The sequence below is a fragment of the Thermothelomyces thermophilus genome, chromosome 4 (assembly GCF_000226095.1).
Source record: "Thermothelomyces thermophilus ATCC 42464 chromosome 4, complete sequence".
Lineage (NCBI taxonomy): Eukaryota > Fungi > Ascomycota > Sordariomycetes > Sordariales > Chaetomiaceae > Thermothelomyces > Thermothelomyces thermophilus.
Window position 1 is genome coordinate 1,145,812 of NC_016475.1, and position 20,905 is coordinate 1,166,716.

A 20,905-nucleotide genomic window follows, 5' to 3' on the forward strand; every position below is an offset into this window, starting at 1 on the left:
GGCGGACCCACGAGACATGCTGTGGGGCAGCCACTCACATGTTCCTGCAGCCCGACTGCTCGTCTTCCTCAAGGCACAAGCATCGACGGTCATTCATTGAGTTCCGCGGTTCTCGATTGTTCCCCACAGAAAACCACGTTCAAGGTGATCGCCGAGGCACAACCCGTGCACGAACGACGAGCGAACCTCTCGATCTACCTGGGAGGGAAAGCGCCAGACCCAAAGGAGTGGTCACCAGACGTGAAGGCAGTCCGGGCAACGATCAAATCCAAAAACTCTCCATCTTGCTCTGGGCGACGCGCAGCGGGGTTTGCTTGCGTAGTAGGCAAAGACCGCAAACAAGCGAGAAATTTCGGACGAAGATAAACCAAAAAAACACCTCTCACGATGACTCTGGCGAGAAAATGGCAAGGATTGGCGTGAGCATGACTGAGATCTCATCGCATTAATATTACTTCACATGGCATACTGCTCCTCTAATTAGGGCGCCGGGCTATATAACTGCTCGCCGTTCTTCTTGAAGCCCTTGATAACGTCCTGGCCGGCCGGGCTGACGAGCCAGTCCGCAAAGCTCTGGGCGGTCTCGGCGTTGGCCGCCTTGGCGCCGATCAGCAGGTGCGCTGGGTTCAGCAGCGGGTCGTCGGCCTCGTCGGTCGAGGCCTTGTACACGGTCGTCTTGCTCATCAGGTTGGTGGGCAGAGAGAGGAGGGTGCCCCTGTCGGTGAGCGTGTACTCGTCGAGCAGGATGGCCGCCGTCAGGGCCTGGATGGGAAACGTGATGTATTGGTGGTACCAGGTCGAGTAGGCCGTTGCCCATGGTACCTGTGCGGCCAATTTTATTTTCATTAATAAAAAGCTTCTCGTCCGAATGTCCGCCAACAAATGGGGATGGGATGCAAAAGGGACGTGGCAAGAATCCGTCGACTGCATACCTGTCCAATGCTGGCCCACAGGACCGACTCCTTGATGTTGGTCGCTGACTTGTCGTAGCGGCTCAAGAACCTCACCGGCGGAGTCGAGTTTGCCGCCTCGGCAGCCTGGTGCAGGTCGGAGAAGATGGTATAGACGTCAGACTCGGATGAGATGTTGGCCGGGTTGGATGGGGGGCCGACAATGAGAAAGTGGTCCCGGAAGGCGTAGTAGCTGGGTTCGAGCGCGATTCCCTGGTCGATGGCGATCTTTTCAGCCGCCGGACTATACGTGATGGCCACGTCGATGAGTCCGTCCTCCAGGTTTTTGATGCTGTACGTGGTGTCGCTTTGGTACCACGCCACTCGGAACGGCTCGGATCCATTGGAGACGCTATCTTCGATGAAGGCGTTGGCGAGGGCTGGAGCAGGGTAAGCGATTGGACCAAACTACTCCCTCAGTCTCTCTCTCTCTCTCTCTCTCATCTCTCTCTCTCTCTCATCTCTCTCTCTCTCTCATCTCTCTCTCCTCTCTCATTCTCACAAAACACAATGTCTCTCTCACAATAGAGTGCACTAAGTGGCTTTGATTACCTTCGATCAGGCCGCTCTGGCCGGCGCCTCCGTTGCCGATGCCGAGGTGGATGGGCCAGGAGGTGCCATAGCCAGCATCGTAGACAGCCGCAGGAGTGAGGGCGGCACCGATACACGGCAGTGCTACAGTTGCGAGAAATCGAAGTGACACCATGACTATGACGCTCCCAGTGGGCTGGGCCAATGCGGGTTTTGGGAACGATGTTAAAGGGCGAGCGCTGGTGCCTAGACCAATCTCCTGGCATCCGAGCGGGTCAATACCTTACTTATAGACCGTACAGAGTATTTCACTAATTACCCACAACAGAGATCTGCGATGACGACAGACACCCATCACCGTCGCCAAGCAAGAGCGGTTGCTTTTCTATGCTTCCCGTGTGCTGCTACGCCCGTGATGTGGCACCATCCTTGCCTTTTTAGTTCACTCGGAGACACAGAGCGGCTCAGGATGGCCAAACCCCGGGAAACTCCGCTCTCGCGTACCCGTACCCGACGAAAACGGGGGACCTTCGCGTACTTGTAGTACTCACAGCTGACCAAGGTAAGATATGATCTGCTGAAGTCGGACGAAGTCGTGATAACTAGTGAGATCGATCGGCAGTGGCGGTGAGACATGCTGCTACACTACAGCTCGGTGGCTGCAAATCACTACAGCTCAGAAGGCTGCAACAATACGACACCACAGCGGTATTTGCGCCGTATGCGGCACTCCTGGACCAACTGGTATAGGTCTGCAGAAGTGGTGATAGAATGCGTTGATTGTTCTAAGTGCCTCCGGCACTTAGAGATGCTGTCTGAATACATGTCAACCCTGGCTTGCCATCCCTGTTGGGGTGTCAGCCAGATCTGACCCACTGGCAGCCAAATCCTGTAACACATGCCCGTGATTAGGCCAAAATGCCTCAGGAAGACATGCCTGGGATATTAATACATAGAATGTGACCTGTGCTATGCATGACTACTAGGTATATGTACTGTACCGTAATTATGCAACACCACGATTGACTAGGTAGTGAGCAACTTTGTTCGGAACTCAGAATTGTATTATAATTAAAAGAAACCGAACACCGCTACCCAAGCAACGCCTGCCAGTGCTCTGTACAGAGCGAGAGCATCATGAGGCCCAAGACTACCAGGAGACTGCCGGTGCAGAGCAGGGAGCGGAGGTAGCCCCTGTCGTAAAGGGGCCCGACGATGATGCCGGTCAGCTGGAGCAGGAAGGACTGGATGGAGCCAATCCAGGAAATGTTGGACGAAGAAGTCTCGAACAATTCGCCGGTCTCAACGTAGGTTTGGAATACGGGGAATGTAGATAGCAAGCCCAACGTGTTGAGAGAATTAGATCACGAAGCCCGCGACGACCTGGAGCCATGCGACAAAGCCGCCATTAATTAGGAGGAGGATTTTGTGACGCTCCGACCTCGTGGCCGGGAGAAGGCCCTGCCACCTCTGCCAGCTTTCTTGAATCATTGTCGGAATGCTTTGTGCCGCCGTCGCTGTCATTGTGTGGCGATGCGGTCTCGCCTCGGAACGGGGCGTTGTCTTGAGTGACTCGAGAAGCCATCTTGGTCGTGCGATCCGGGCGAAGGTAAGATGCAAGCCGGGGTCAATTTGCCATCATTTTCTCGACTCTTCCCCAGCAGCGGCCGAGGAAATCAGGCATCGCGCTTATTACAAGCCCTTATTGCCGGGAAGCGCTCTAGAGGTATTAAGTCAACCAACAATCTAACACCTCAAATCCATCTTTTCTTCTTTTAACATACCTCTAGAGCTCAGGATTGGACAGCCCAATCACGAGAGAACATGTAGACGGTTTTCCACAAGAACTGTCGGACGATGTCGGACGAGGTCGAAAGAGACAGGACCCTCCGTCACCTCTTTGCAGCCCTGCCGAATCGTGAAGATTTGGAAATTCTACTTAGAGAGAGTGGCAAGCCTGCCCGCTACACTCTCTCGGCCAACATTCAGCCGACCAGCAGAATGACACTTGACGCGCTTGCGGCACCGTATCCCTTGGCTGAGCTTCCTCAATCCGGCCTACATCCCGTCGTCTTGGCCCGGCTGATGCTCATTTTTGCCATCACGCTGCAGGGTCCATCCGGTAAGGCCGGAACGGTAATCAGAAGTTGAAACGCCGTGTAGGTAATACAGGAGCAACCTCGACTCGCCCTCTTCGATTCTTCTTACAACGCCAAACAATCGATATCGTTAATAACGGCTATAATGACCGTACGAATTTATAGATCTGCACTTCGCCTCGCATCTCACAGTGGTTGTGAGTGAAGATGGTCCGGGTCGAGCTAAGCATCGTTTGGAGTAAGAAGAAGGCTGACGGCGAAGCATGCGACGAAGGAGTGGCCTATGAAGAAAGGAAGGGAGGCGACAGGCACCTACCTTGTGTATGTACATACATACATACCCCTCAGACGCAGGGCCACCAATTCGGCCTGTGATTAAACAGCAACCCTGTTTCTTCACCCCCACCATTTTTGCTCGCAGCCTTCGCGACCCTGTGCTACCTTCAAACCCAACCGACCCTCGGATTCTGGCACCTGGACCTCGAAAAATGCCAGACACAGAGCCGCAGATGGATCAAAGGGCACAGATCATTCGCGCGCCCTCTCGCCCTGCCATCACGGGGAAGGTCGCCGTCTTCCTCGCTGGCACCACCACAGGCACGACGGCGGCGGCGGCAGCAGCAGGCGCGGACTGGCGCGAGACCGTCACGCTCGCCGTCTCGCATCTGCCCGTCACCGTCCTCAACCCGCTCCGGCCGGACTGGGACGGCTCGTGGCGCGAGGACCCCTCGTTCGCGCCGTTCCGGGAGCAGATCGAGTGGGAGCTAGACATGCAAGAGCGCGCCGACCTGGTCGTCGTGTACCTCGGCCCGGGAACGGACGCGCCCGTGAGCTTGCTCGAGCTGGGGCTCTGCGCGCGCTCCGGCAAGGCGGTCGTCGTCGCGTGCTACCCGGGGTACAGGAAGCGGGGGAATGTGCAGATCGTGTGCCGGTGGTTCGGGTTGGAGTACGTCGATGGGGAGGACGACCTGGCGGGCCGGGTCGTGAAGAGGATTGAGAGGCTACTCGAGCTCGGAAATTAGCTAATTAATTCAGTGGAAAGGCGTGGTGCGATCTCATGCTGGGCGAGTTCCTCTATTGCGGGTGCTCGATGGGTATGGATTGAAAACGATGGGAATCAAGTTCGTGGAGTGCCGAGCCGGCGTGGCCTAAAGTAATTATTCCATGAGAAGAAAAGTAGGCGACCATATTATTCTCAATCCTTGGGCTTGTGTAATTAGTCGTGGGTTTGGTCGCAGTTTTTTTTTAGCTATAAGTGGTCCGTCTTGTTTTATTCGCCGGTTCTCTCTGGCGCACGTATTCCTTGATTAAATCATCTCTCAAGCTGATAATTACTTCTGCCTTGCTCATTGTCTGTACTGTTCTGTAATTACAGACAGCAAACCTATCTGAACGGTGAAAAGCTGTGATGCTAAAGAGAGAGAGCACTCAACACTGCCTACTTGCCTGTTCTCGATAATATGTACAGTACCCTTTTCAGTAAGAGGGGCTAGGCGAATGAACGTTTATCACTACACAGTAGTCTCAACAAATAAGGGTGGATCATTCTTGGTTAGGATAAATGATCTCCAACGAGTGAAGTCGTGCGGCCCGTGCATGCCCGTAGATTGCGCACGCCATCGAGTGGTAGTGGGGCGCCTCACTTTGTGCCCCGCTCCTCTACAATCTGGAACCAACCGTAGATTTTTGACTCATCAAAAGCTGCCACGCAGACCATTTTATAGGTCGCCCAAGACTATCACCCAACCCCTGCTGACGGCTGGATGCGCTCCCTCGCCAGGATTCGACCTTTCTTCCCTTCGTTCAGACCCCTTGTATTCAAGCCCCGGCTGTCACGGGGATTTTCTTCTTCAATGGCAGGCATCACAGTCCACAACTCGCTGAAGCCCGGCGCGCCGGTGCCCTTCGTGCCCAGGGAGGAGGGCAAAGTCTCATGGTATGCCTGCGGTCCGACCACATACGACCTAAGCCACCTGGGCCACGCTCGCAACTATGTCTCCACCGACATCATCCGCCGCATCCTCATGCATCACTTCGGTTTCAAGGTCAACTTTGTGGTAAGTGGCTGCAACCCGCGACTGAAAACGGAATAACGCGCTGACATCGCTGCCAGATGAATTACACGGATGTGGATGACAAGGTCGGTGTCCACACTCGGGCAGCCGCGGCAGTAACTGACCCTCGCAGATCATCATCAAGGCGAGGAGAAAACGGCTGCTCGAGCTCGAGAAGGAGAAGCCCTACACCCCCGAACAAATTCGGGACCTCGTCTTCAAGGCCTTCCGGGCGTATGCTGAGAGCAACCTCCCTCTCCTGACCGCAGACGGCCAATCAGCCTTAGACGAGAATAATTACCTGGACCGGCGAGATGCAGCCTACGGCCGTGTCCTGGCGGGTGGCACGCTGTCCGGGGAAGGAAAGCCGAGCGATGCCGAGGCCAAGGTGAAGATGCATCTCAGCAACATGGACTCGGCAGCCAAGTCCCTGCGGGATGCGTCCGGGTTTGACGGGGCCGAGGAGGTCCTCCTTCCGTACCTGGACTCTTTGTACAAGGAGACGATCGACACCAGCGACCAGACCATCTTCACCAACCTCACACAAGCAATGGAGAAGGCGTTCAACGACGACATGCGCGCGCTGAATGTGCTCCCGCCCGATGCCGTGACGCGAGTCACCGAGTACGTTCCGCAGATTGTCAAGTTCGTCGAGCAGGTGATGGCGAAAGGGTTTGCATATGAGGCCAACGGCTCGGTCTACTTCGATATCGCCGCTTTCGAGAAGGCCGGGAACACGTATGCCCGGCTTCGTCCCGAGAGCAAGAACGACAAGGCGTTGCAAGAAGAAGGAGAAGGATCGCTGTCAAAGAGCTTAGAGGGGAAGAAGCGGCCCGGCGATTTTGCCTTGTGCGTTTGTTTCCTCACTCGGTTGATAAATGGCATTGGCGCTAACGAGGGACCGCAGGTGGAAGAAGTCCAAGCCCGGCGAGCCGTACTGGCCAAGTCCCTGGGGACCGGGGCGCCCTGGCTGGCATATCGAGTGCTCAGTTATGGCCTCGGACAAGCTCGGTGAACAGATGGATATCCATTCGGGCGGCATAGATCTGGCCTTCCCTCATCACGACAACGAGCTGGCCCAGAGCGAGGCCTACTTCCACGAGTGTGGAAAAGGCGAGCACACCTGGGTCAGATACTTCTTGGTATGTTTGTCCAAACCGCCGAGATCAAGCCACGCCTCGCTGTTCGCTAACGAGCAATACAGCACATGGGTCATCTCTCTATCGCAGGAAGCAAGATGTCCAAGAGCCTGAAGAATTTTCAGACCATTCAAGATGCCTTGGCGACCACCTACACTGCGCGGAACATGCGCATCGTGTTTCTGATGGGTCGCTGGAATGACGGCGTTGAAATTTCGCAGGACATGCGGAAACAAGCGGATAGCTGGGAGAGCACGATCGATGTGGGTTAACCCGTTGCCCGTGGATATTCTCTTGAGTGCTCGACCGTTACTAACCGTCGTAGAACTTCTTCACAAATGTCAAGGCCAAGCTGACAGAGGCTGGGTCGATGACCGAAGGTGTCAAGAATCTCTCTTTGACTGAGGGCACCGGGGATAGCCTGATCGCAGAGCTCGAACAGGCCAAAACGGACCTTGACTCAGCACTGCGCAACTCCTTCGACACCCCCGGTGCAATGCAGGTGATCCTCCGGCTGGTCAAAGAGGCCAACATACACATGAACGACAAGTCTGCCCAGCCTAGCTTGCAGGCCCTCGAAGCCGTCGCTAGGTGGGTCACCAAGATCGTCGGCATCCTGGGACTCGACGCGAACGCGCAGCCGCCCTACGATGGGCTTGGGTGGAGTTCCACCAGCGCCGCGGCAGCTGCCAACCTCGACCCTCAAACGGCCGTCAAGCCTTACGCGGGTGTATATGCCAAGGTGAAGGCGGATATCGAGGCTCTCAACCTCGCCGCCCCATCAGTTCAGAACCTCCTCCAGGGTCAGACGCCGGACGCCGAGTTCGCCGAGCTGGAGAAGATCGGGGAGCGTGATGTGGAGAAGCTTGCCATGCCGTATCTCAGGGCAACTTCCCGGCTACGGGACGAGCTGCGCAGCATTGTGGCGACTCTTGAGCCGGCGAGCAAGCAGGCCGTGCTAGCGCTGAGCGACCGCATTCGTGACTACGACCTGACCGATATAGGAGTTCAGCTCGACGACCAAGCTGACAAGCCCAGCTTGATCAAGTTTGTGCCGGCGGCCAAACTCATTGCCGCGCGCGAGGAGAAGGCGGCGCTGCTGGCTGAGAAGGCGCGCCAGAAGGAGGAGGGTAGGTGGTTCCCTTTTCTTAAGTGAGCTCAACAGTGCTGACCAATTTGAAAAATAGCTCGAAAGGCAAGGGAGAAGGCAGAGGAGGAGAAATGGGCCAAGGCCAAAGTGCCCCCCCAAGAAATGTTCAAAGGAGACCCCAAGTATCAGGAGTGGGATGCTGATGGGCTGCCCACCAAACTTGCCGACGGGACCGAACTGCCAAAGAGCCAGGCCAAGAAGCTAAGGAAGGAGTGGGAGCGGCAAGCGAAGCTACACGAGGAGTATCGTGTCAAGTTCGGGATCGGGAAAGAGTAGGGGCCTCTCGTACCGTCTTGGAGATTATCACTTGATTGAGTATCTGCGAGGCAAACCTGGGTTGGCATTATTTCATATTCGGTGCGCAAGTGATGGAAGATGGTTTCCAATAGATGGAAGATGGTTCCAATAGATGGAAGAAAAGTTGGTAAGTTATAAATAGTTCAAAAGTACGATGTCCTCTTCCTATATTGGCTAGCCCTATTGGCTCTATATAAGTAGAGGATAGGAATAAAGAACACTCCGTTTGCCAACCTGTTTGCCAGATCTACAGGGCTTATCTTATCTAACCTTATATAATGGACGCGTCTGTAGATAACGTACTACATCAAGTCCCCTGCCTAGAAGGAAAAACGTAATGCCTATATTATAGCTCTAAATAGCTCTTAAATGTGCCTTCTTTCTATAGTAATATTGTAATAGAAAGTAATAGTGTTATCTTACTATTATAGTATCCTATATATCTTCCTCTTAGCTACTTATAGCCTTACTTTAGTATCTTCTATCTATAGCTTCCTTTAGGGGAGTCCTTAATACCTTCTTACTAGGGTATCTATATAGGCGTTTGCCTTATATTACTTAAGCTACTATAGGTTAACCTCTTTAATATGCTTAATATTTATTAACTAACTTATATATATAGTATAGTTAAAAGTTAGTCTTCTATATATTATATTTATAGCTAAGTCCTTTCTATTTAATTAGATATTTATACTTATTATATATAAACTTATAGTTTAAAATATATTTGAGTTTGTATTTGTCTTTAGATTCTAAGCTACTATTAGTATAGCTATCTTTAATAGGGTTAGGAGGTAGTATAGCGCGGTTATATAGGTCAGTTCTAGGTAGAGTAGGTAATAGCTATACTATAGATATTATAGGATAGATATCTATATTTGGCAGTAGTTAAAGACGGTATACTAGGTGGATAACGTGTTTAATAACTTTAAAAGGTCTAGTATACTATTAGGATAGTTTATATGACGGCTGTCCGGGTAAGTAATAGCTATAGTAAAGGTATAGATATACTTGGTTGCCTAGTTTAAATTCGATATTATAGTGGCTAGCGTCGTATCTACGTTTGGCATAGGCTGCTATAAAGTCTATTGCTATCTAGGCATCTTAGTATAGATATTCGTATAGGACTAAGATATCCTATACTGTTTTCGATAGCACTGTTAACGCTTCTAGCAGTCTAGCTAGTTTAAAACCGTATAGTAGCTTATATAGAGATACGCTAATAGAAGCGGTATATATACTATTTAAATGCTACTAGAGCTATAGAAGTATAGTAGTCTAATTATTATCTAGTTTCTTATAGACGAAGAAGCGTAGAGCGATTTCTACTATTTAGTTCTTTCGCTCTATAAGACTATCTCCCTATAGATAGTATATAGTAGTTATTAATAGCTTTGTGCCTAACGCTTTCTATATATTAGTCTATAGCTTAGATATAAATTTATAGTTATAGTTAGATATAACGGCGGTTAGTACTCCCTAGTTAGATAAGAGCAATTGTCATATTAATATATAGCCTTAGTCTATAGTAGTATAGTTAGAGTAGCTAGGTATAAAGAGCGTTCGTTTAGATGATTTATAAGATATAGTCATTATCAAATTAAACTTATTATACCTATTTAAATGCTATAGCGTTCTAGCTAATAGAACTAATAGTAACATTACTATAAAGTTAATAGCAATTACTTATATAGGTAGTATATCTAATAGGCAAATTAGCTAGTAGTTACCTATAGGAAGATTATAATCGGTAGCGTTAACTTGACAGATAAGGCAGTACTTTATATAGTCCTATATATACCTAGTCTTTCTATCGATCGCGATACTACGTAAGTCGTATATTATTCTATTAGTTCCGAAATAATGCTTCTTATCGTAGGCCAAGCCTAGGATATATTACACGAGGCTTGACGGAACGTATAGTATACGTGTTCTATCTAGGCAGATATAGTAGAGGAGTTTGTCAATCAGGACGAACGGTAGCCTATAGTGCGAAAAAATAGCGATACCCTTATCGTCAATAGTCCTATCTGTACGCTTATTTTTAATAAGGTCCTTAATAATAGGGGCGTACTTGGTATCTGCCTTGTAGCCGTTAACAAACTTTGCCTTGAGTTTAGGATCTATCTATGCCTCGGCAAAAGCGAACTAAACGTTATCAAGTATAGCCAATCCATCTAGTCGTTTAGAAGGTTCGGGGTCCCCTAATACGCTTAATCTGCTTAATGTATCTAGTATAAAGTTAAGTCTCCTAGGTAGATGGTAGACTTTAAGGTTATATTATAATAGGTAGATAGATACGTTAATTAGGCGATGGTTAGCGTGGTTAGTTAAACTTGTATCTAGGTTAGTTTGTTCTATAATACTATATATAGCGGTATAGTTAGTTAGGACGATAACTAGTATATATGCCAAATAGATTATTATATATAGTTTGTAAATTGCCTAGACTAGATAGGTAACTTCTTATTTAGAAGGTCTATATTATATCTTAGCCTTTGTTAATAGTTAGCTTAAAAATATAATAGGTAGTACCTAGTTAGCTAGGATAAGGTTACCTAGGTACTAGTTATATCTGTCGCGAGTATAGAAGACTATAACGCTAAATCTACGTTCTAAATAGCTATCAAGTTAAATATATAACTACTTATTAGAATTAAAGTAATAGAGAATTATCAGGTTTTCGCGATAAATGGCCTCCTATAGGGTAGTAAAGGACGCTTTTTCCTATTTAGTTAGCTCGAAGGAAGTATGGCTATAATAGCCTATTCTTCTTATACGATTTCTAACTTCTAGTTCGCTAGTTTTCCGGCCACGTATAAGTAGGTTAGTCTTACATTTCTAGAGCGGCTTAGCGATCTTCGCGTAGTATAAAATCAAGTATTGTGGAAAACTAGTAATGCCTAAGTACTATTCTAGCGCCTTTAACGTATATAAAAAGGACAACTGCTTAAACGCTTTAACGCGCTAATCTATATTAGTAAGGCCAAGACTATCTATATAGAAGCCAAGCAGTTCTACATTTAGGTAGCCGATATATGATTTAGTAAGCAAGATAGCGATATTCTTCTTCCGGAATAGGTTAAAGATAGTCTTTAAATGCTATATATAATCCTCGGCTATATCTAAAAAGATAACGATATCGTCGATAAACGCGTAATAGTAAGAGGAATACGGTCGTAATAGCTAATCTATAAACCATTATACGTATATAGGCAAATTATAGTATCCTATAAGTGTTATGGTTAGCTATTCTAGACTACAAGGGCTAATTAGCGTAAACCTATTACGATATAGAGGATATATACCAAACTAATGGAAAAATAACGTTACATCAATTGCTATAATGAATTTCTTTCTATATAGCGCTATGATAATCTCTGACTATAGTAGTAATGGGTAGTTATCGGGAATAGTAACCTTATTTAAACTATATAGATCGATGATAACGCGGCCCTTTATAACTCCCTTAACCGTTTACTAGACAACGAAAACAGGATAGACAAAAGGAGTAGCGTCCTTTGTAAACCGTAATTTGCCCTATTAATAGAGGGCGTCAAAGGTTTTGTCTAGGACTTCCCTATCCCTTTAGCTTAATAGGTATACGCGGAAGCGTACTTTCTAGTGTTACTAGCCTTCCATAAGTAGCACTTTTATCTATTTGTCCTATAGGATATCGATTAGACTAGTGTCGTTCTAGAGTTATAGGAATTCGTTAACTAAGTTAGCGAACTTCTTAGCTAGTTTTACGTCGCTAGTATATATATAAATACTATTATCCATAACGATCTTAGGTAAGGAGCTAGATATCTTTAATCCTAGTATAGAATACTTCTTAGGTATATATAGCTTATATTCCGCTTTGCTAGGAACGTCGTTAGCTCCTAAGATCGCTTCTAACAAAATATCCTATAATAGAAAAGGTTAAGATTACTAAGTAAGTTAGAAGACAAAGTCGCTAACAAAAGTGCCTAGATTTACATTATCTATAATAATTAAGTCGTTAGTAGTTATAATAGGTAGCTTTATAAGTGTCAAGAGGGCCTACCACTAAGCTAACTTGTCAAGGAGGTAGTACTATTATAGGGCCTACTAGATAGGTTCAGACTAGGTTCGTAGGTAGGGAGAGTCAAGTATCTTTCTAGGGCAGGTAGGTAGGTTGTTCTAAGGACTAATCCTTAGGGAGCCAAAACCTCCCTTTCGGATCTATAGTCTAATAGGTACATTTTATACCCTAAATTAGCCGCTCGTTCCTCTAGCCATACCCCGACCGTGTCTATTACTTACAGGGTCATACCTGTTAGTGTCTAGGTATAGGCCCTCTAGCCGCCGTAGCCTGGCCGTAAGCATAGGTTAGCTTATATTCGTAACAACTTACTCTCCCCCTTAGTAGGCCTATCTATAGGCCTATAGGCTCTGTTAGAATAGCTTTATCTTAGATATTTATTCTATAGTAACGGATTGCTATTGTTTTAATGCTTTGTTATTACGGCTTTATTCGCGATTATATATAGAATAGGTAGGTACTAGGTGCCTTTATTTTCAAATATATATTACTATTATTATAGTTACCGTTTAGGTACTTTTATCTAAAGATTCGCTTTGTTATAAATATATCTAGTGGTTGCTATAGCGCTAGGAAGGTATCTACTATAGTGATAGAAATAATATTTAACTTTCTTAGAGGGCCGCTCTTCACTCTCGATTTTCTTTTAATCTTTAACCTTATCCTCCCTAAAACGTTCTTATTTTAGCTACCTATAACATTTTTTCAATCTTCAAATCTTTATTCTTATATTTGTGGCAATATTATAGAGATTTAGTAGCTTAGTACGGCTGACTTGCTACTATATATACGGTGCTTATATAGCGCTATTAAGGAAATTAAGGCAAACGACGAGGTTCCTCTTGACGTTTAGTATACGTTCCCTATTACTAGCTCGTTTAGGTGTTTTTAGTACCGTTAGGGCTACTAGACGAGCTGCCTCCTAATAAGTATACGTTTTGGGAGCGATCCCCTAGGTATTAATGATTATTTAGGCTACTAGTGCTATAACTAGTAATATAGTTAACCTTATAATTATTATTTAATCTACCTATAAAGTTACTGGACGAGCTGCCTCCTAATAAGTATACGTTTTGGGAGCGATCCCCTAGGTATTAATGATTATTTAGGCTACTAGTGCTATAACTAGTAATATAGTTAACCTTATAATTATTATTTAATCTACCTATAAAGTTATTTTAGCCTTAAAGCTAGATATAGCTAACCTTAAGGATTTGCTTATATTTAGTAAGCGCTATTACTATTATATTACCACGCTTATAAATAATATAGCTATTACTTTTAAAGTAGTTAAGAAGTATTACTAGTCTAATATAGGCCTTATTAATAATAGTAGTAAGAAGATTACCTTGGTAAGAACCTATTCGTTTTCGCTTACAATTTAGTATAGATACTAATATATTTATAGGAGTAATAGCTGGTATATAGTAAGTTTATAACTAATTATAAGTATATAATCGCGGCTACTAATCTATAGCCTGAGTTTAATACTAGTATAATACGTTTAATTACGTTTTAGTCTACCTAATCATTTACTAATATAATATAGGTACTAAATAATCTTATAATCTAATAGTATTTGCCATTACCTTACCTAAAGCCTATTAACAAGGGTTATATTACTTAGTAAATAGCTAAATATAAGTTCATTACCAAACTAGGTATACTTATAATAAGGGCCTTAGGTAGTAAGGGCAAGGTAGCCTAATTCTTAGGTAAATACGTAATAGACTTAGAGTTTATCTCTTACAATAGATTTTAGCAAGGTTTTTAGGGTAATGAAATTTTATCCTATTTTTATTTTTTTTAATTATATAAAGTAGATACCCTTTTAGCCCTAAATCGGTATTATAGATTCGCTCTACCAATTTGTAATACTATAATATAAATATTTGTTTTTTACTAATTTTAGTATCTCTAATAGGGCCTTCTTTACTATAGTTTTAATATAATGTCGATTCTAAATATAGTTCTTCATAATATAGCTTTAGGCCCCTCCTAGGGCGCCCTTCTCTAGGCCTTTTCTATAGTGTTTCGATCGCCGTCTTAGGGCGTATTACTATAGTAACGCGCCGCTCTACCCTACATGCTTTTCCTTAAGGTATATATCTAGGTACTTCCTATAGGCGCCCTCTTCCTAGCCTCTTCTTATGCTTCTCTATACCGTATTATAGGCGCTCTATGATTATAGTACGCCTCCTAAACTTATATACTTTACCCTACGTATTGGCGATGTCTTCTTTGTCTACCTACTAGTTAAATTTAGAGGGCTACCCCTTCTATTTTACTAGGAACTATTAAGTCCTACCGTCGGCCTGCTCTACCAAAACTTCCTTAACCTCCTATTCTTTATTATCCTTAAGTTTAGGCATTAGCATTTATTCTGCCTCATTTCAGCTATATAGGTACTATAGTTTAAGTAGGGAAATAGGGAAGACGTTATATAATTAGGCGTACTATATAGGTAACGTTAGCTAATATATTAGTAAACTAACTAGGTCGAGTACCTAAAATAGGCTAACAAATTTAGGGGTTAATTTTTTAGGTATCTTTAACTTAAGATTCTAGGTAGAGAGTAGGACAAAGTTACCTTTTTAAATATTCTTTCTTAATGTTTTTGGTTATAATAAATTTTATAATCTTAGATGGCTTTCTCCCAATATATTTCTAGTTATTTTTATAATACTTGTAATTTTCTAATTTGTTCTATTATATTAGGGTGGTACCTCCCTTTTGGCAAATCGTCCTTAATTTATAACGAAATCGTAGGGTTATAGCCTATTAATGCTTAAAGAGAGGGTAACCTAGTAATTACATTAATAATATTATTATATATAAATTCTACTTTTAAGAGGATTTGTACCTAAATTGTAAGGTTTGCTATAGCAAAATAATGGAGGTATTATATAAGTATTTAGTTATTCTACTTGGTTTAGCTATTAGTTCAGGGGTAAAATGCTATAGAAAGCTTCCTATTAATGTAGTTTAGGTAATAGAGATCTACCTAAAATTACGAAGTAAATATAAAGCTATAATTACTTATATAGCCTTCTAGTATACTATATTTAAGTTTAATCTCCCTATAAACTAGCTTAGTAAGCCGTTAGCTTATAATATCCAAATTAATGACAAAGAATCGGTTTATCTTAATATATTAGTCCATAACTATAAATACTATATTCTTTTCTTAGGCCAGGGTCCCCTAGGGGTCACCCCTCTCCCCTATACTATTCATCCTCTACATAGCCTCTCTTTACCAGGCCATTCGCCAGGCTTGCCCTACGGTCAGTTTAATAGGCTTCGCCGACGATACCAACCTTCTAGCCTTCGGGAGGGCCGAGGAGGCCTATAACGGTCAGCTACAGAGGGCTTAGAAGGCCTGCCTATAGTAGGCAAAGACCCGGGGTATAGCTTTTACCCCGGAAAAGTGCGAACTCATCCACCTCAACAGGGGCCGGAAACAGTGGTCACGACCGCTAGAGCTCCTACGGCCCGGAGGGGGTACTACCACCATAGCCCCGTCAAAGTCGGCCAGATTCCCAGGGGTCTGGCTAGACTGGAGGCTATAGTAGGGCCCCTACTACGTAAAGGTAGCCAAGAAGCTAGAAACCCAAGAGTTTGCCCTGACCAGACTTGCTACAAAGACCTAGGGCCCCGGCCTCCTACAGGCCCGCGAGGTCTATACCAAGTGTATCTGTAATGCCCTAGCTTATAGGGCCTCGAACTTCTACAAGCCTACTAAGCCAGGGGGCAAGCCGGAAGGCCCTGCTAGGGAACTATCGAAAGCCTAGTACCAGGTCCTTCGAGTAATTACCAGGGCCTATAAGGCTACCCCTATCTAGTGCCTCGAAATGGAAGCCTAGGTACCACCTCTTAACCTCTACCTTAATAAGAGGCTAGCTGACTTCGAAGCCAAACTCGACTAGCCACTCCTATAGACCGGGATAGGCCTAGGGGCCCCCTAGGTCCCTATAAGGGCTCTTATCCAACAGGCCTATAATAGGCTAAGCTAGAGGTTCCGAAAGAGAAGGACTAGGGCAAGAGGCTAGGAGCCGAGGCCTACGGCCCTAGAGGTAGTAAGATCGACAGTCTGGTAGTAGGTTTAGGAGGGCTATAGAGAGGGTCGACCCCCCCTACAGACCTTATAAAGAAGGCTATAGGCCACGGAACTGGCTGTAGTAGCAAGCTAGAGCAACCGCTAGAGGGCCGACCAAGCCGGCAAGAGGATATAGCATGTATCGGACAAGGACCCTCTATGCCTAGTTTGTATAGGGGAAGGCCTACAAAGGTACTAGGGCCTAACGAAGGCCTAGAGCTCCCTATTAGTACAGGCCCGCATAGGGGCTATCGGCCTCTATGACTTCCTTTTTAGGGTTTAAGTCCCGGGGGTTAGCACCCCCTACTATGCCTATAGCCAGGGGAAGGAGACTGTCGAGCACCTAGTCGTATAGTGCCCGAACCTACTAAGAAGCCGAACGTAGGAATCCTGGGAAATACGGTCGCAAAGGGACCTAGATCTCGTTTTACGGGGTACAGGGGCTTGTAACTATCGTTTGGCAAGGAGGGTTCTATAGTAGCTAATGGACCTAGGGAGGCTCCTAGAATACCGCCTTACGAGGAGGCTAGACCGGGAGGCAAGGCCTCTATAGGGCTACTCCAGCCGCTTTTCCTTTTCTTTGTAGTGTATTAGTATTCTAGATCGGGCGTTAGAGGCGTGACAGAGGTTTTTATCCAGCCTATTAGGTACGGTTTCCTTTGTATATAACTAGAGAGGCTCTGGCATGCTTATTAGCATAGTGGTATAGGATTAATAATAATAATAATATATTCTTTTCTTTTACTTGAAAATTAACTATAGGAAAACCTATAATTATATCTATACTAATCTCTTACTAAGGTCGGCTGGGGATTAATAGGGATTCTAAGTTACTATAATCTTAATACTATCTTAGCTTATTTGTTTAGTAAAAATAGCAAGTTTGGCACTAATTCCTAATGTCTCTTACTAGGCCTTACTAGTTAAACTTCCTTTAAATAAGTTCACTAGTTCTTCTAGAGCTAAAGTGCCTAGCTCTAGCATTATCATAATATAATTAGAGAATTTCTTACCTTATAGTTTCTTCTATAGGAACGGAAAGCGCTCTCTTATAGAGTAGCTTACTACCGTATCCTAAGGACTATAGTTCGGCTTCGCTAGTACTTCGCTAGCTTTTCATTATACCTTTTTCTAGGCCTTCTCTTACTCTTTAAGTTAAGGGGTCTGATCTTTAGAGCTCTAAAATATACTCTCTAAGTATTTATAATAGCTAGGTAGTAGAAGCTAATTCTAGTCTTACCACCTCTTTAGCCTATCTTTATAATATAATTAGCTTTCTTTTAAGGTATATCTATTTTATATTATATAATTCTTTTAGATTAACTTTTAACGACTAGATTCTAATTTAGTATTAAAAAGATTATAAAACTCTTTATACTTCTTATACCTTCTTATAGTTTACTATCTTGTTCTAGATTATAAGTAACTATTCTTAGTTTCTAAGAGAATTATCTTCCTTATAATCTAGTCTTTTTAAAGGGCTATCTATAGGATTTTACTTCCCTAGCTAGTGCTTAATAATAAAATCAAAGCCTAATAGATATATATACTATCTAGCTTAGTGACTGTTAAGTTAGGTCCATCTTATAAATCCTTATAAATTATTATAGTCCGAATAGACTGTCTTTTTATAGGGATTCCCTATTAGATAGTATTACTAGTGCTTAAAGCTTTCTACGATTGCTATCATTTCCTTGTTAGAGGTACTATAATAGTAGGCTAGTCCTAAGAACTTAGCTAACTAAAATGTAATAGAATGTTTTTAAGAGTCCTCTATTTATTATAATAAGATAGCCTCTATTGTAAATATAGAAGCGTCTGTTTCGATAGTTATTAGCTTTTTAGGATCGAAATACTAGAGAACTAGTGCTAATTTAAAATAGTTTTTAATTTCTTGAAATACTCTTTATTCTTTAAGGTTAAACTAGACTCTTCCCGGTTTCTTCCCCTTTTCTAGCCCCTTTAGTAGACTTATTAAGGGGTAGGTAATCTGTGAAAAATTACAAATGAACTTCTAATAAAAATTAATAAATCCGAGAAACACCTAAATGTCGCGATAGGTCTAGGGTTCTAGCTACTTCTCTACCGTTTCGATTTGTACTAGGTCTATTATAATTCCTTATCGATTTATTATAAATCTAAGGAGTTAACTTAGTCCTTATAAAATAAATATTTACTAGGTTTATAATATAGCTATATATTTTATAGTCGTTTAAGGACGTTTTAGATATATTTTATATATATTTTATAATTAGGTGAAAAGATTAAGATATTATCTAAATAAACTATATAAAATTCATTAAGTAGTCTACCTAATGCTTAATAAATATAATTCCAGAAAGTAGCTAATATATTTATTAGGCTAAATGGTATAACTAGGTACTTAAATATTATTATTATTATTATTAGTCCCATGCTACTATGCTAATAAGCATGCTAGAGCCTCTCTAGTTATATATAAAGGAAACTATACCTAATAGGCTAGATAAAAACCTCTGTCCTGCCTAATAGGCTAGATAAAAACCTCTATCCTGCCTTTAATACCTAATCTAAAATACTAATACACTATAAAGGAAAGGAGAAGTGGCTAGAATAGCCCTATAGAGGCCTTGCCTCCTGGTCTAGCCTACTCGTAAGGCGGTATTCCGGAAGCCTCTCTGGGTCCATTAGCCACTATAGAACCCTCCTTACCAAACGATGGTTACAGGCCCCTATACCCCGTAAAACGAGGTCTAGGTCCCTTTGTAACCGTATTTCCTAGGATTCCCACGTTCGGCTTCTTAGTAGGTTCGGGCACTATACGACTAGGTGCTCGACAGTCTCCCCCCCTTGGCCACAGGCATAGTAGGGGATACTAACCCCCGGGACTTAAACCCTAAAAAGGAAGTTACAGAGGCTAATAGCCCCTGTATAGGCTTATACTAATAGGGAGCTCTAGGCCTTCGTTAGGCCCTAGTACCTTTGCAGGCCTTCCCCTGTAAAAACCAGGCGTAGGGGGTCCTTGTCTGATATATGCTATATCCTCCTGCCGGCTTAGTTAGCCCTCTAGCGGTTGCTCTAGCTTACTACTACGGCTAGTTCCGTGGCCTATAGCCTTCTTTATAGGGTCTGTAGGAGGGGTTGACCCTCTCTATAGCCCTTCTAAACCTACTGCCGGACTATCGATCTTACTACCTCTAGGGCTATAGGCCTCGGCTCCTGGCCCCTTGCCCTAGCCTTTTTCTTCTGGAACCTCTGGCTTAGCCTATTATAGGCCTGTTAGATAAGAGCCCTTATAGAGACCTAGGGGGCCCCTGGGCCTATCCCGGTCCATAGGAGTGGCTAGTCAAGTTTGGCTTCGAAGTCGGCTAGCCTCTTATTAAGGTAGAGGTTAAGGGGTAGTACCTAGGCTTCCGTTTCGAGGCACTAGATAAGGGTAGCCTTATAGGCCCTAGTAACTACTCGAAGGGCCCTATATTAGGCCTTCGATAGTTCCCTAGCAGGGCCTTCCGGCTTGCCCCCTGGCTTAGTAGGCTTATAGAAGTTCGAGGCCCTATAGGCTAGGGCGCTATAGATACACTTGGTATAGACCTCGCAGGCCTATAGGAGGCTAGGGCCCTAGGTCTTTATAGTAAGCCTGGTTAGGGTAAACTCCTAAGTTTCTAGCTTCTTAGCTACCTTTATGTAATAGGGGCCCTACTATAGCCTCTAGTCTAGCCAGACCCCGAGGAATCTAGCCGACTTCGAAGGGGCTATAGTAGTAGTCCCCCCTCTAGGCTGTAGGAGCTCTAGTAGCTATAACTACTATTTCTGGCCCCTATTAAAGTAGATAAGTTTGTACTTTTCCGGGGCGAAAGATATACCCCGGGTCTTTGCCTACTATAGATAGGCCTTCTAAGTCTTGTATAGCTAACTATTATAGGCCTCCTCGGCCCTCCCGAAGGCTAGAAGGTTAGTGTCGTCGGTAAAGCCTATCAAACTGACCATAGGGCTGGCCTAGCGAATGGCCTAGTAGAAGGAGGCTATATAGAGGATAAATAGTATAGGGGAGAGGGGTGACCCCTATAGGACCCTAGCCCTTACTACTATATCCTCTGTTTCCTAGCTATCGAAGTAAAAGATAGCTACCCTATTCTATAGCTACTCCCTAACCTAGACTACTAACTACTTTGGGAAGCCCTGGCTCTGTAAAGTGGCTAGTAGCTAGGTATAGTTAACAGTGTCGAAAGCCCCTAAGATATCGAGCTATAGGAGGGAGGCGGCTACCTTATACCTCTAAGTCTCCTAAACCTAAGCCGTAATAAGCCGGATAGCTAGTTTGGTAGACCTATGCTCCTAGTTACCTATCTACTTGGCTAGGAGAAGCCTATAGGCCTCTACGATAGCCGTTACCTTCTAGGCGACTATAGCCTCTAGCACCTTACCTACTATTAGTAAGAGTGCTATAGGCCTATAGCCTCCTAGGGTAAAGTGGGCCTATAGGGGTTTACCAGGCTTATAGAGGACTACTGTCTTAGCCCTTTTAAACTAGGCTAGGAAATAGC

The 20,905-nt window shown here is 44.5% G+C and overlaps 4 protein-coding genes across 4 annotated transcripts; 2 read left to right on the forward strand and 2 right to left on the reverse strand.

Moving 5' to 3' along the window:
- Positions 1 to 464: 464 nt before the first annotated feature.
- On the reverse strand, positions 465 to 1,741 carry MYCTH_2306121 (uncharacterized protein). Its single transcript, XM_003663842.1, has 3 exons — positions 1,503 to 1,741; positions 935 to 1,330; positions 465 to 824 (listed from the first exon to the last, which is right to left on the reverse strand). The coding sequence occupies exons 1-3, from the start codon at positions 1,654 to 1,656 to the stop codon at positions 481 to 483; spliced, it is 894 nt and encodes a 297-aa protein (XP_003663890.1). The 5' UTR covers positions 1,657 to 1,741; the 3' UTR covers positions 465 to 480.
- An 831-nt stretch (positions 1,742 to 2,572) lies between these two features.
- MYCTH_2065257 (uncharacterized protein) lies at positions 2,573 to 2,836 on the reverse strand (the record flags this gene model as incomplete). The annotated part of the gene is made up of 1 exon (XM_003663843.1): positions 2,573 to 2,836. A coding segment is annotated over one exon (264 nt), but the record flags the coding sequence as incomplete, so codon positions are not given.
- A 1,253-nt stretch (positions 2,837 to 4,089) lies between these two features.
- Positions 4,090 to 4,602, forward strand: MYCTH_53171 (uncharacterized protein; the record flags this gene model as incomplete). The annotated part of the gene is made up of 1 exon (XM_003663844.1): positions 4,090 to 4,602. The coding sequence occupies one exon, from the start codon at positions 4,090 to 4,092 to the stop codon at positions 4,600 to 4,602; it is 513 nt and encodes a 170-aa protein (XP_003663892.1).
- Positions 4,603 to 5,261: 659 nt separating this feature from the next.
- Positions 5,262 to 8,451, forward strand: MYCTH_2306123 (uncharacterized protein). The gene is made up of 7 exons (XM_003663845.1): positions 5,262 to 5,637; positions 5,694 to 5,720; positions 5,768 to 6,483; positions 6,542 to 6,776; positions 6,839 to 7,036; positions 7,099 to 7,903; positions 7,961 to 8,451. Exons 1-7 carry the CDS (start codon positions 5,434 to 5,436, stop codon positions 8,197 to 8,199), a joined length of 2,424 nt encoding a protein of 807 aa, XP_003663893.1. The 5' UTR covers positions 5,262 to 5,433; the 3' UTR covers positions 8,200 to 8,451.
- Positions 8,452 to 20,905: the final 12,454 nt, after the last annotated feature.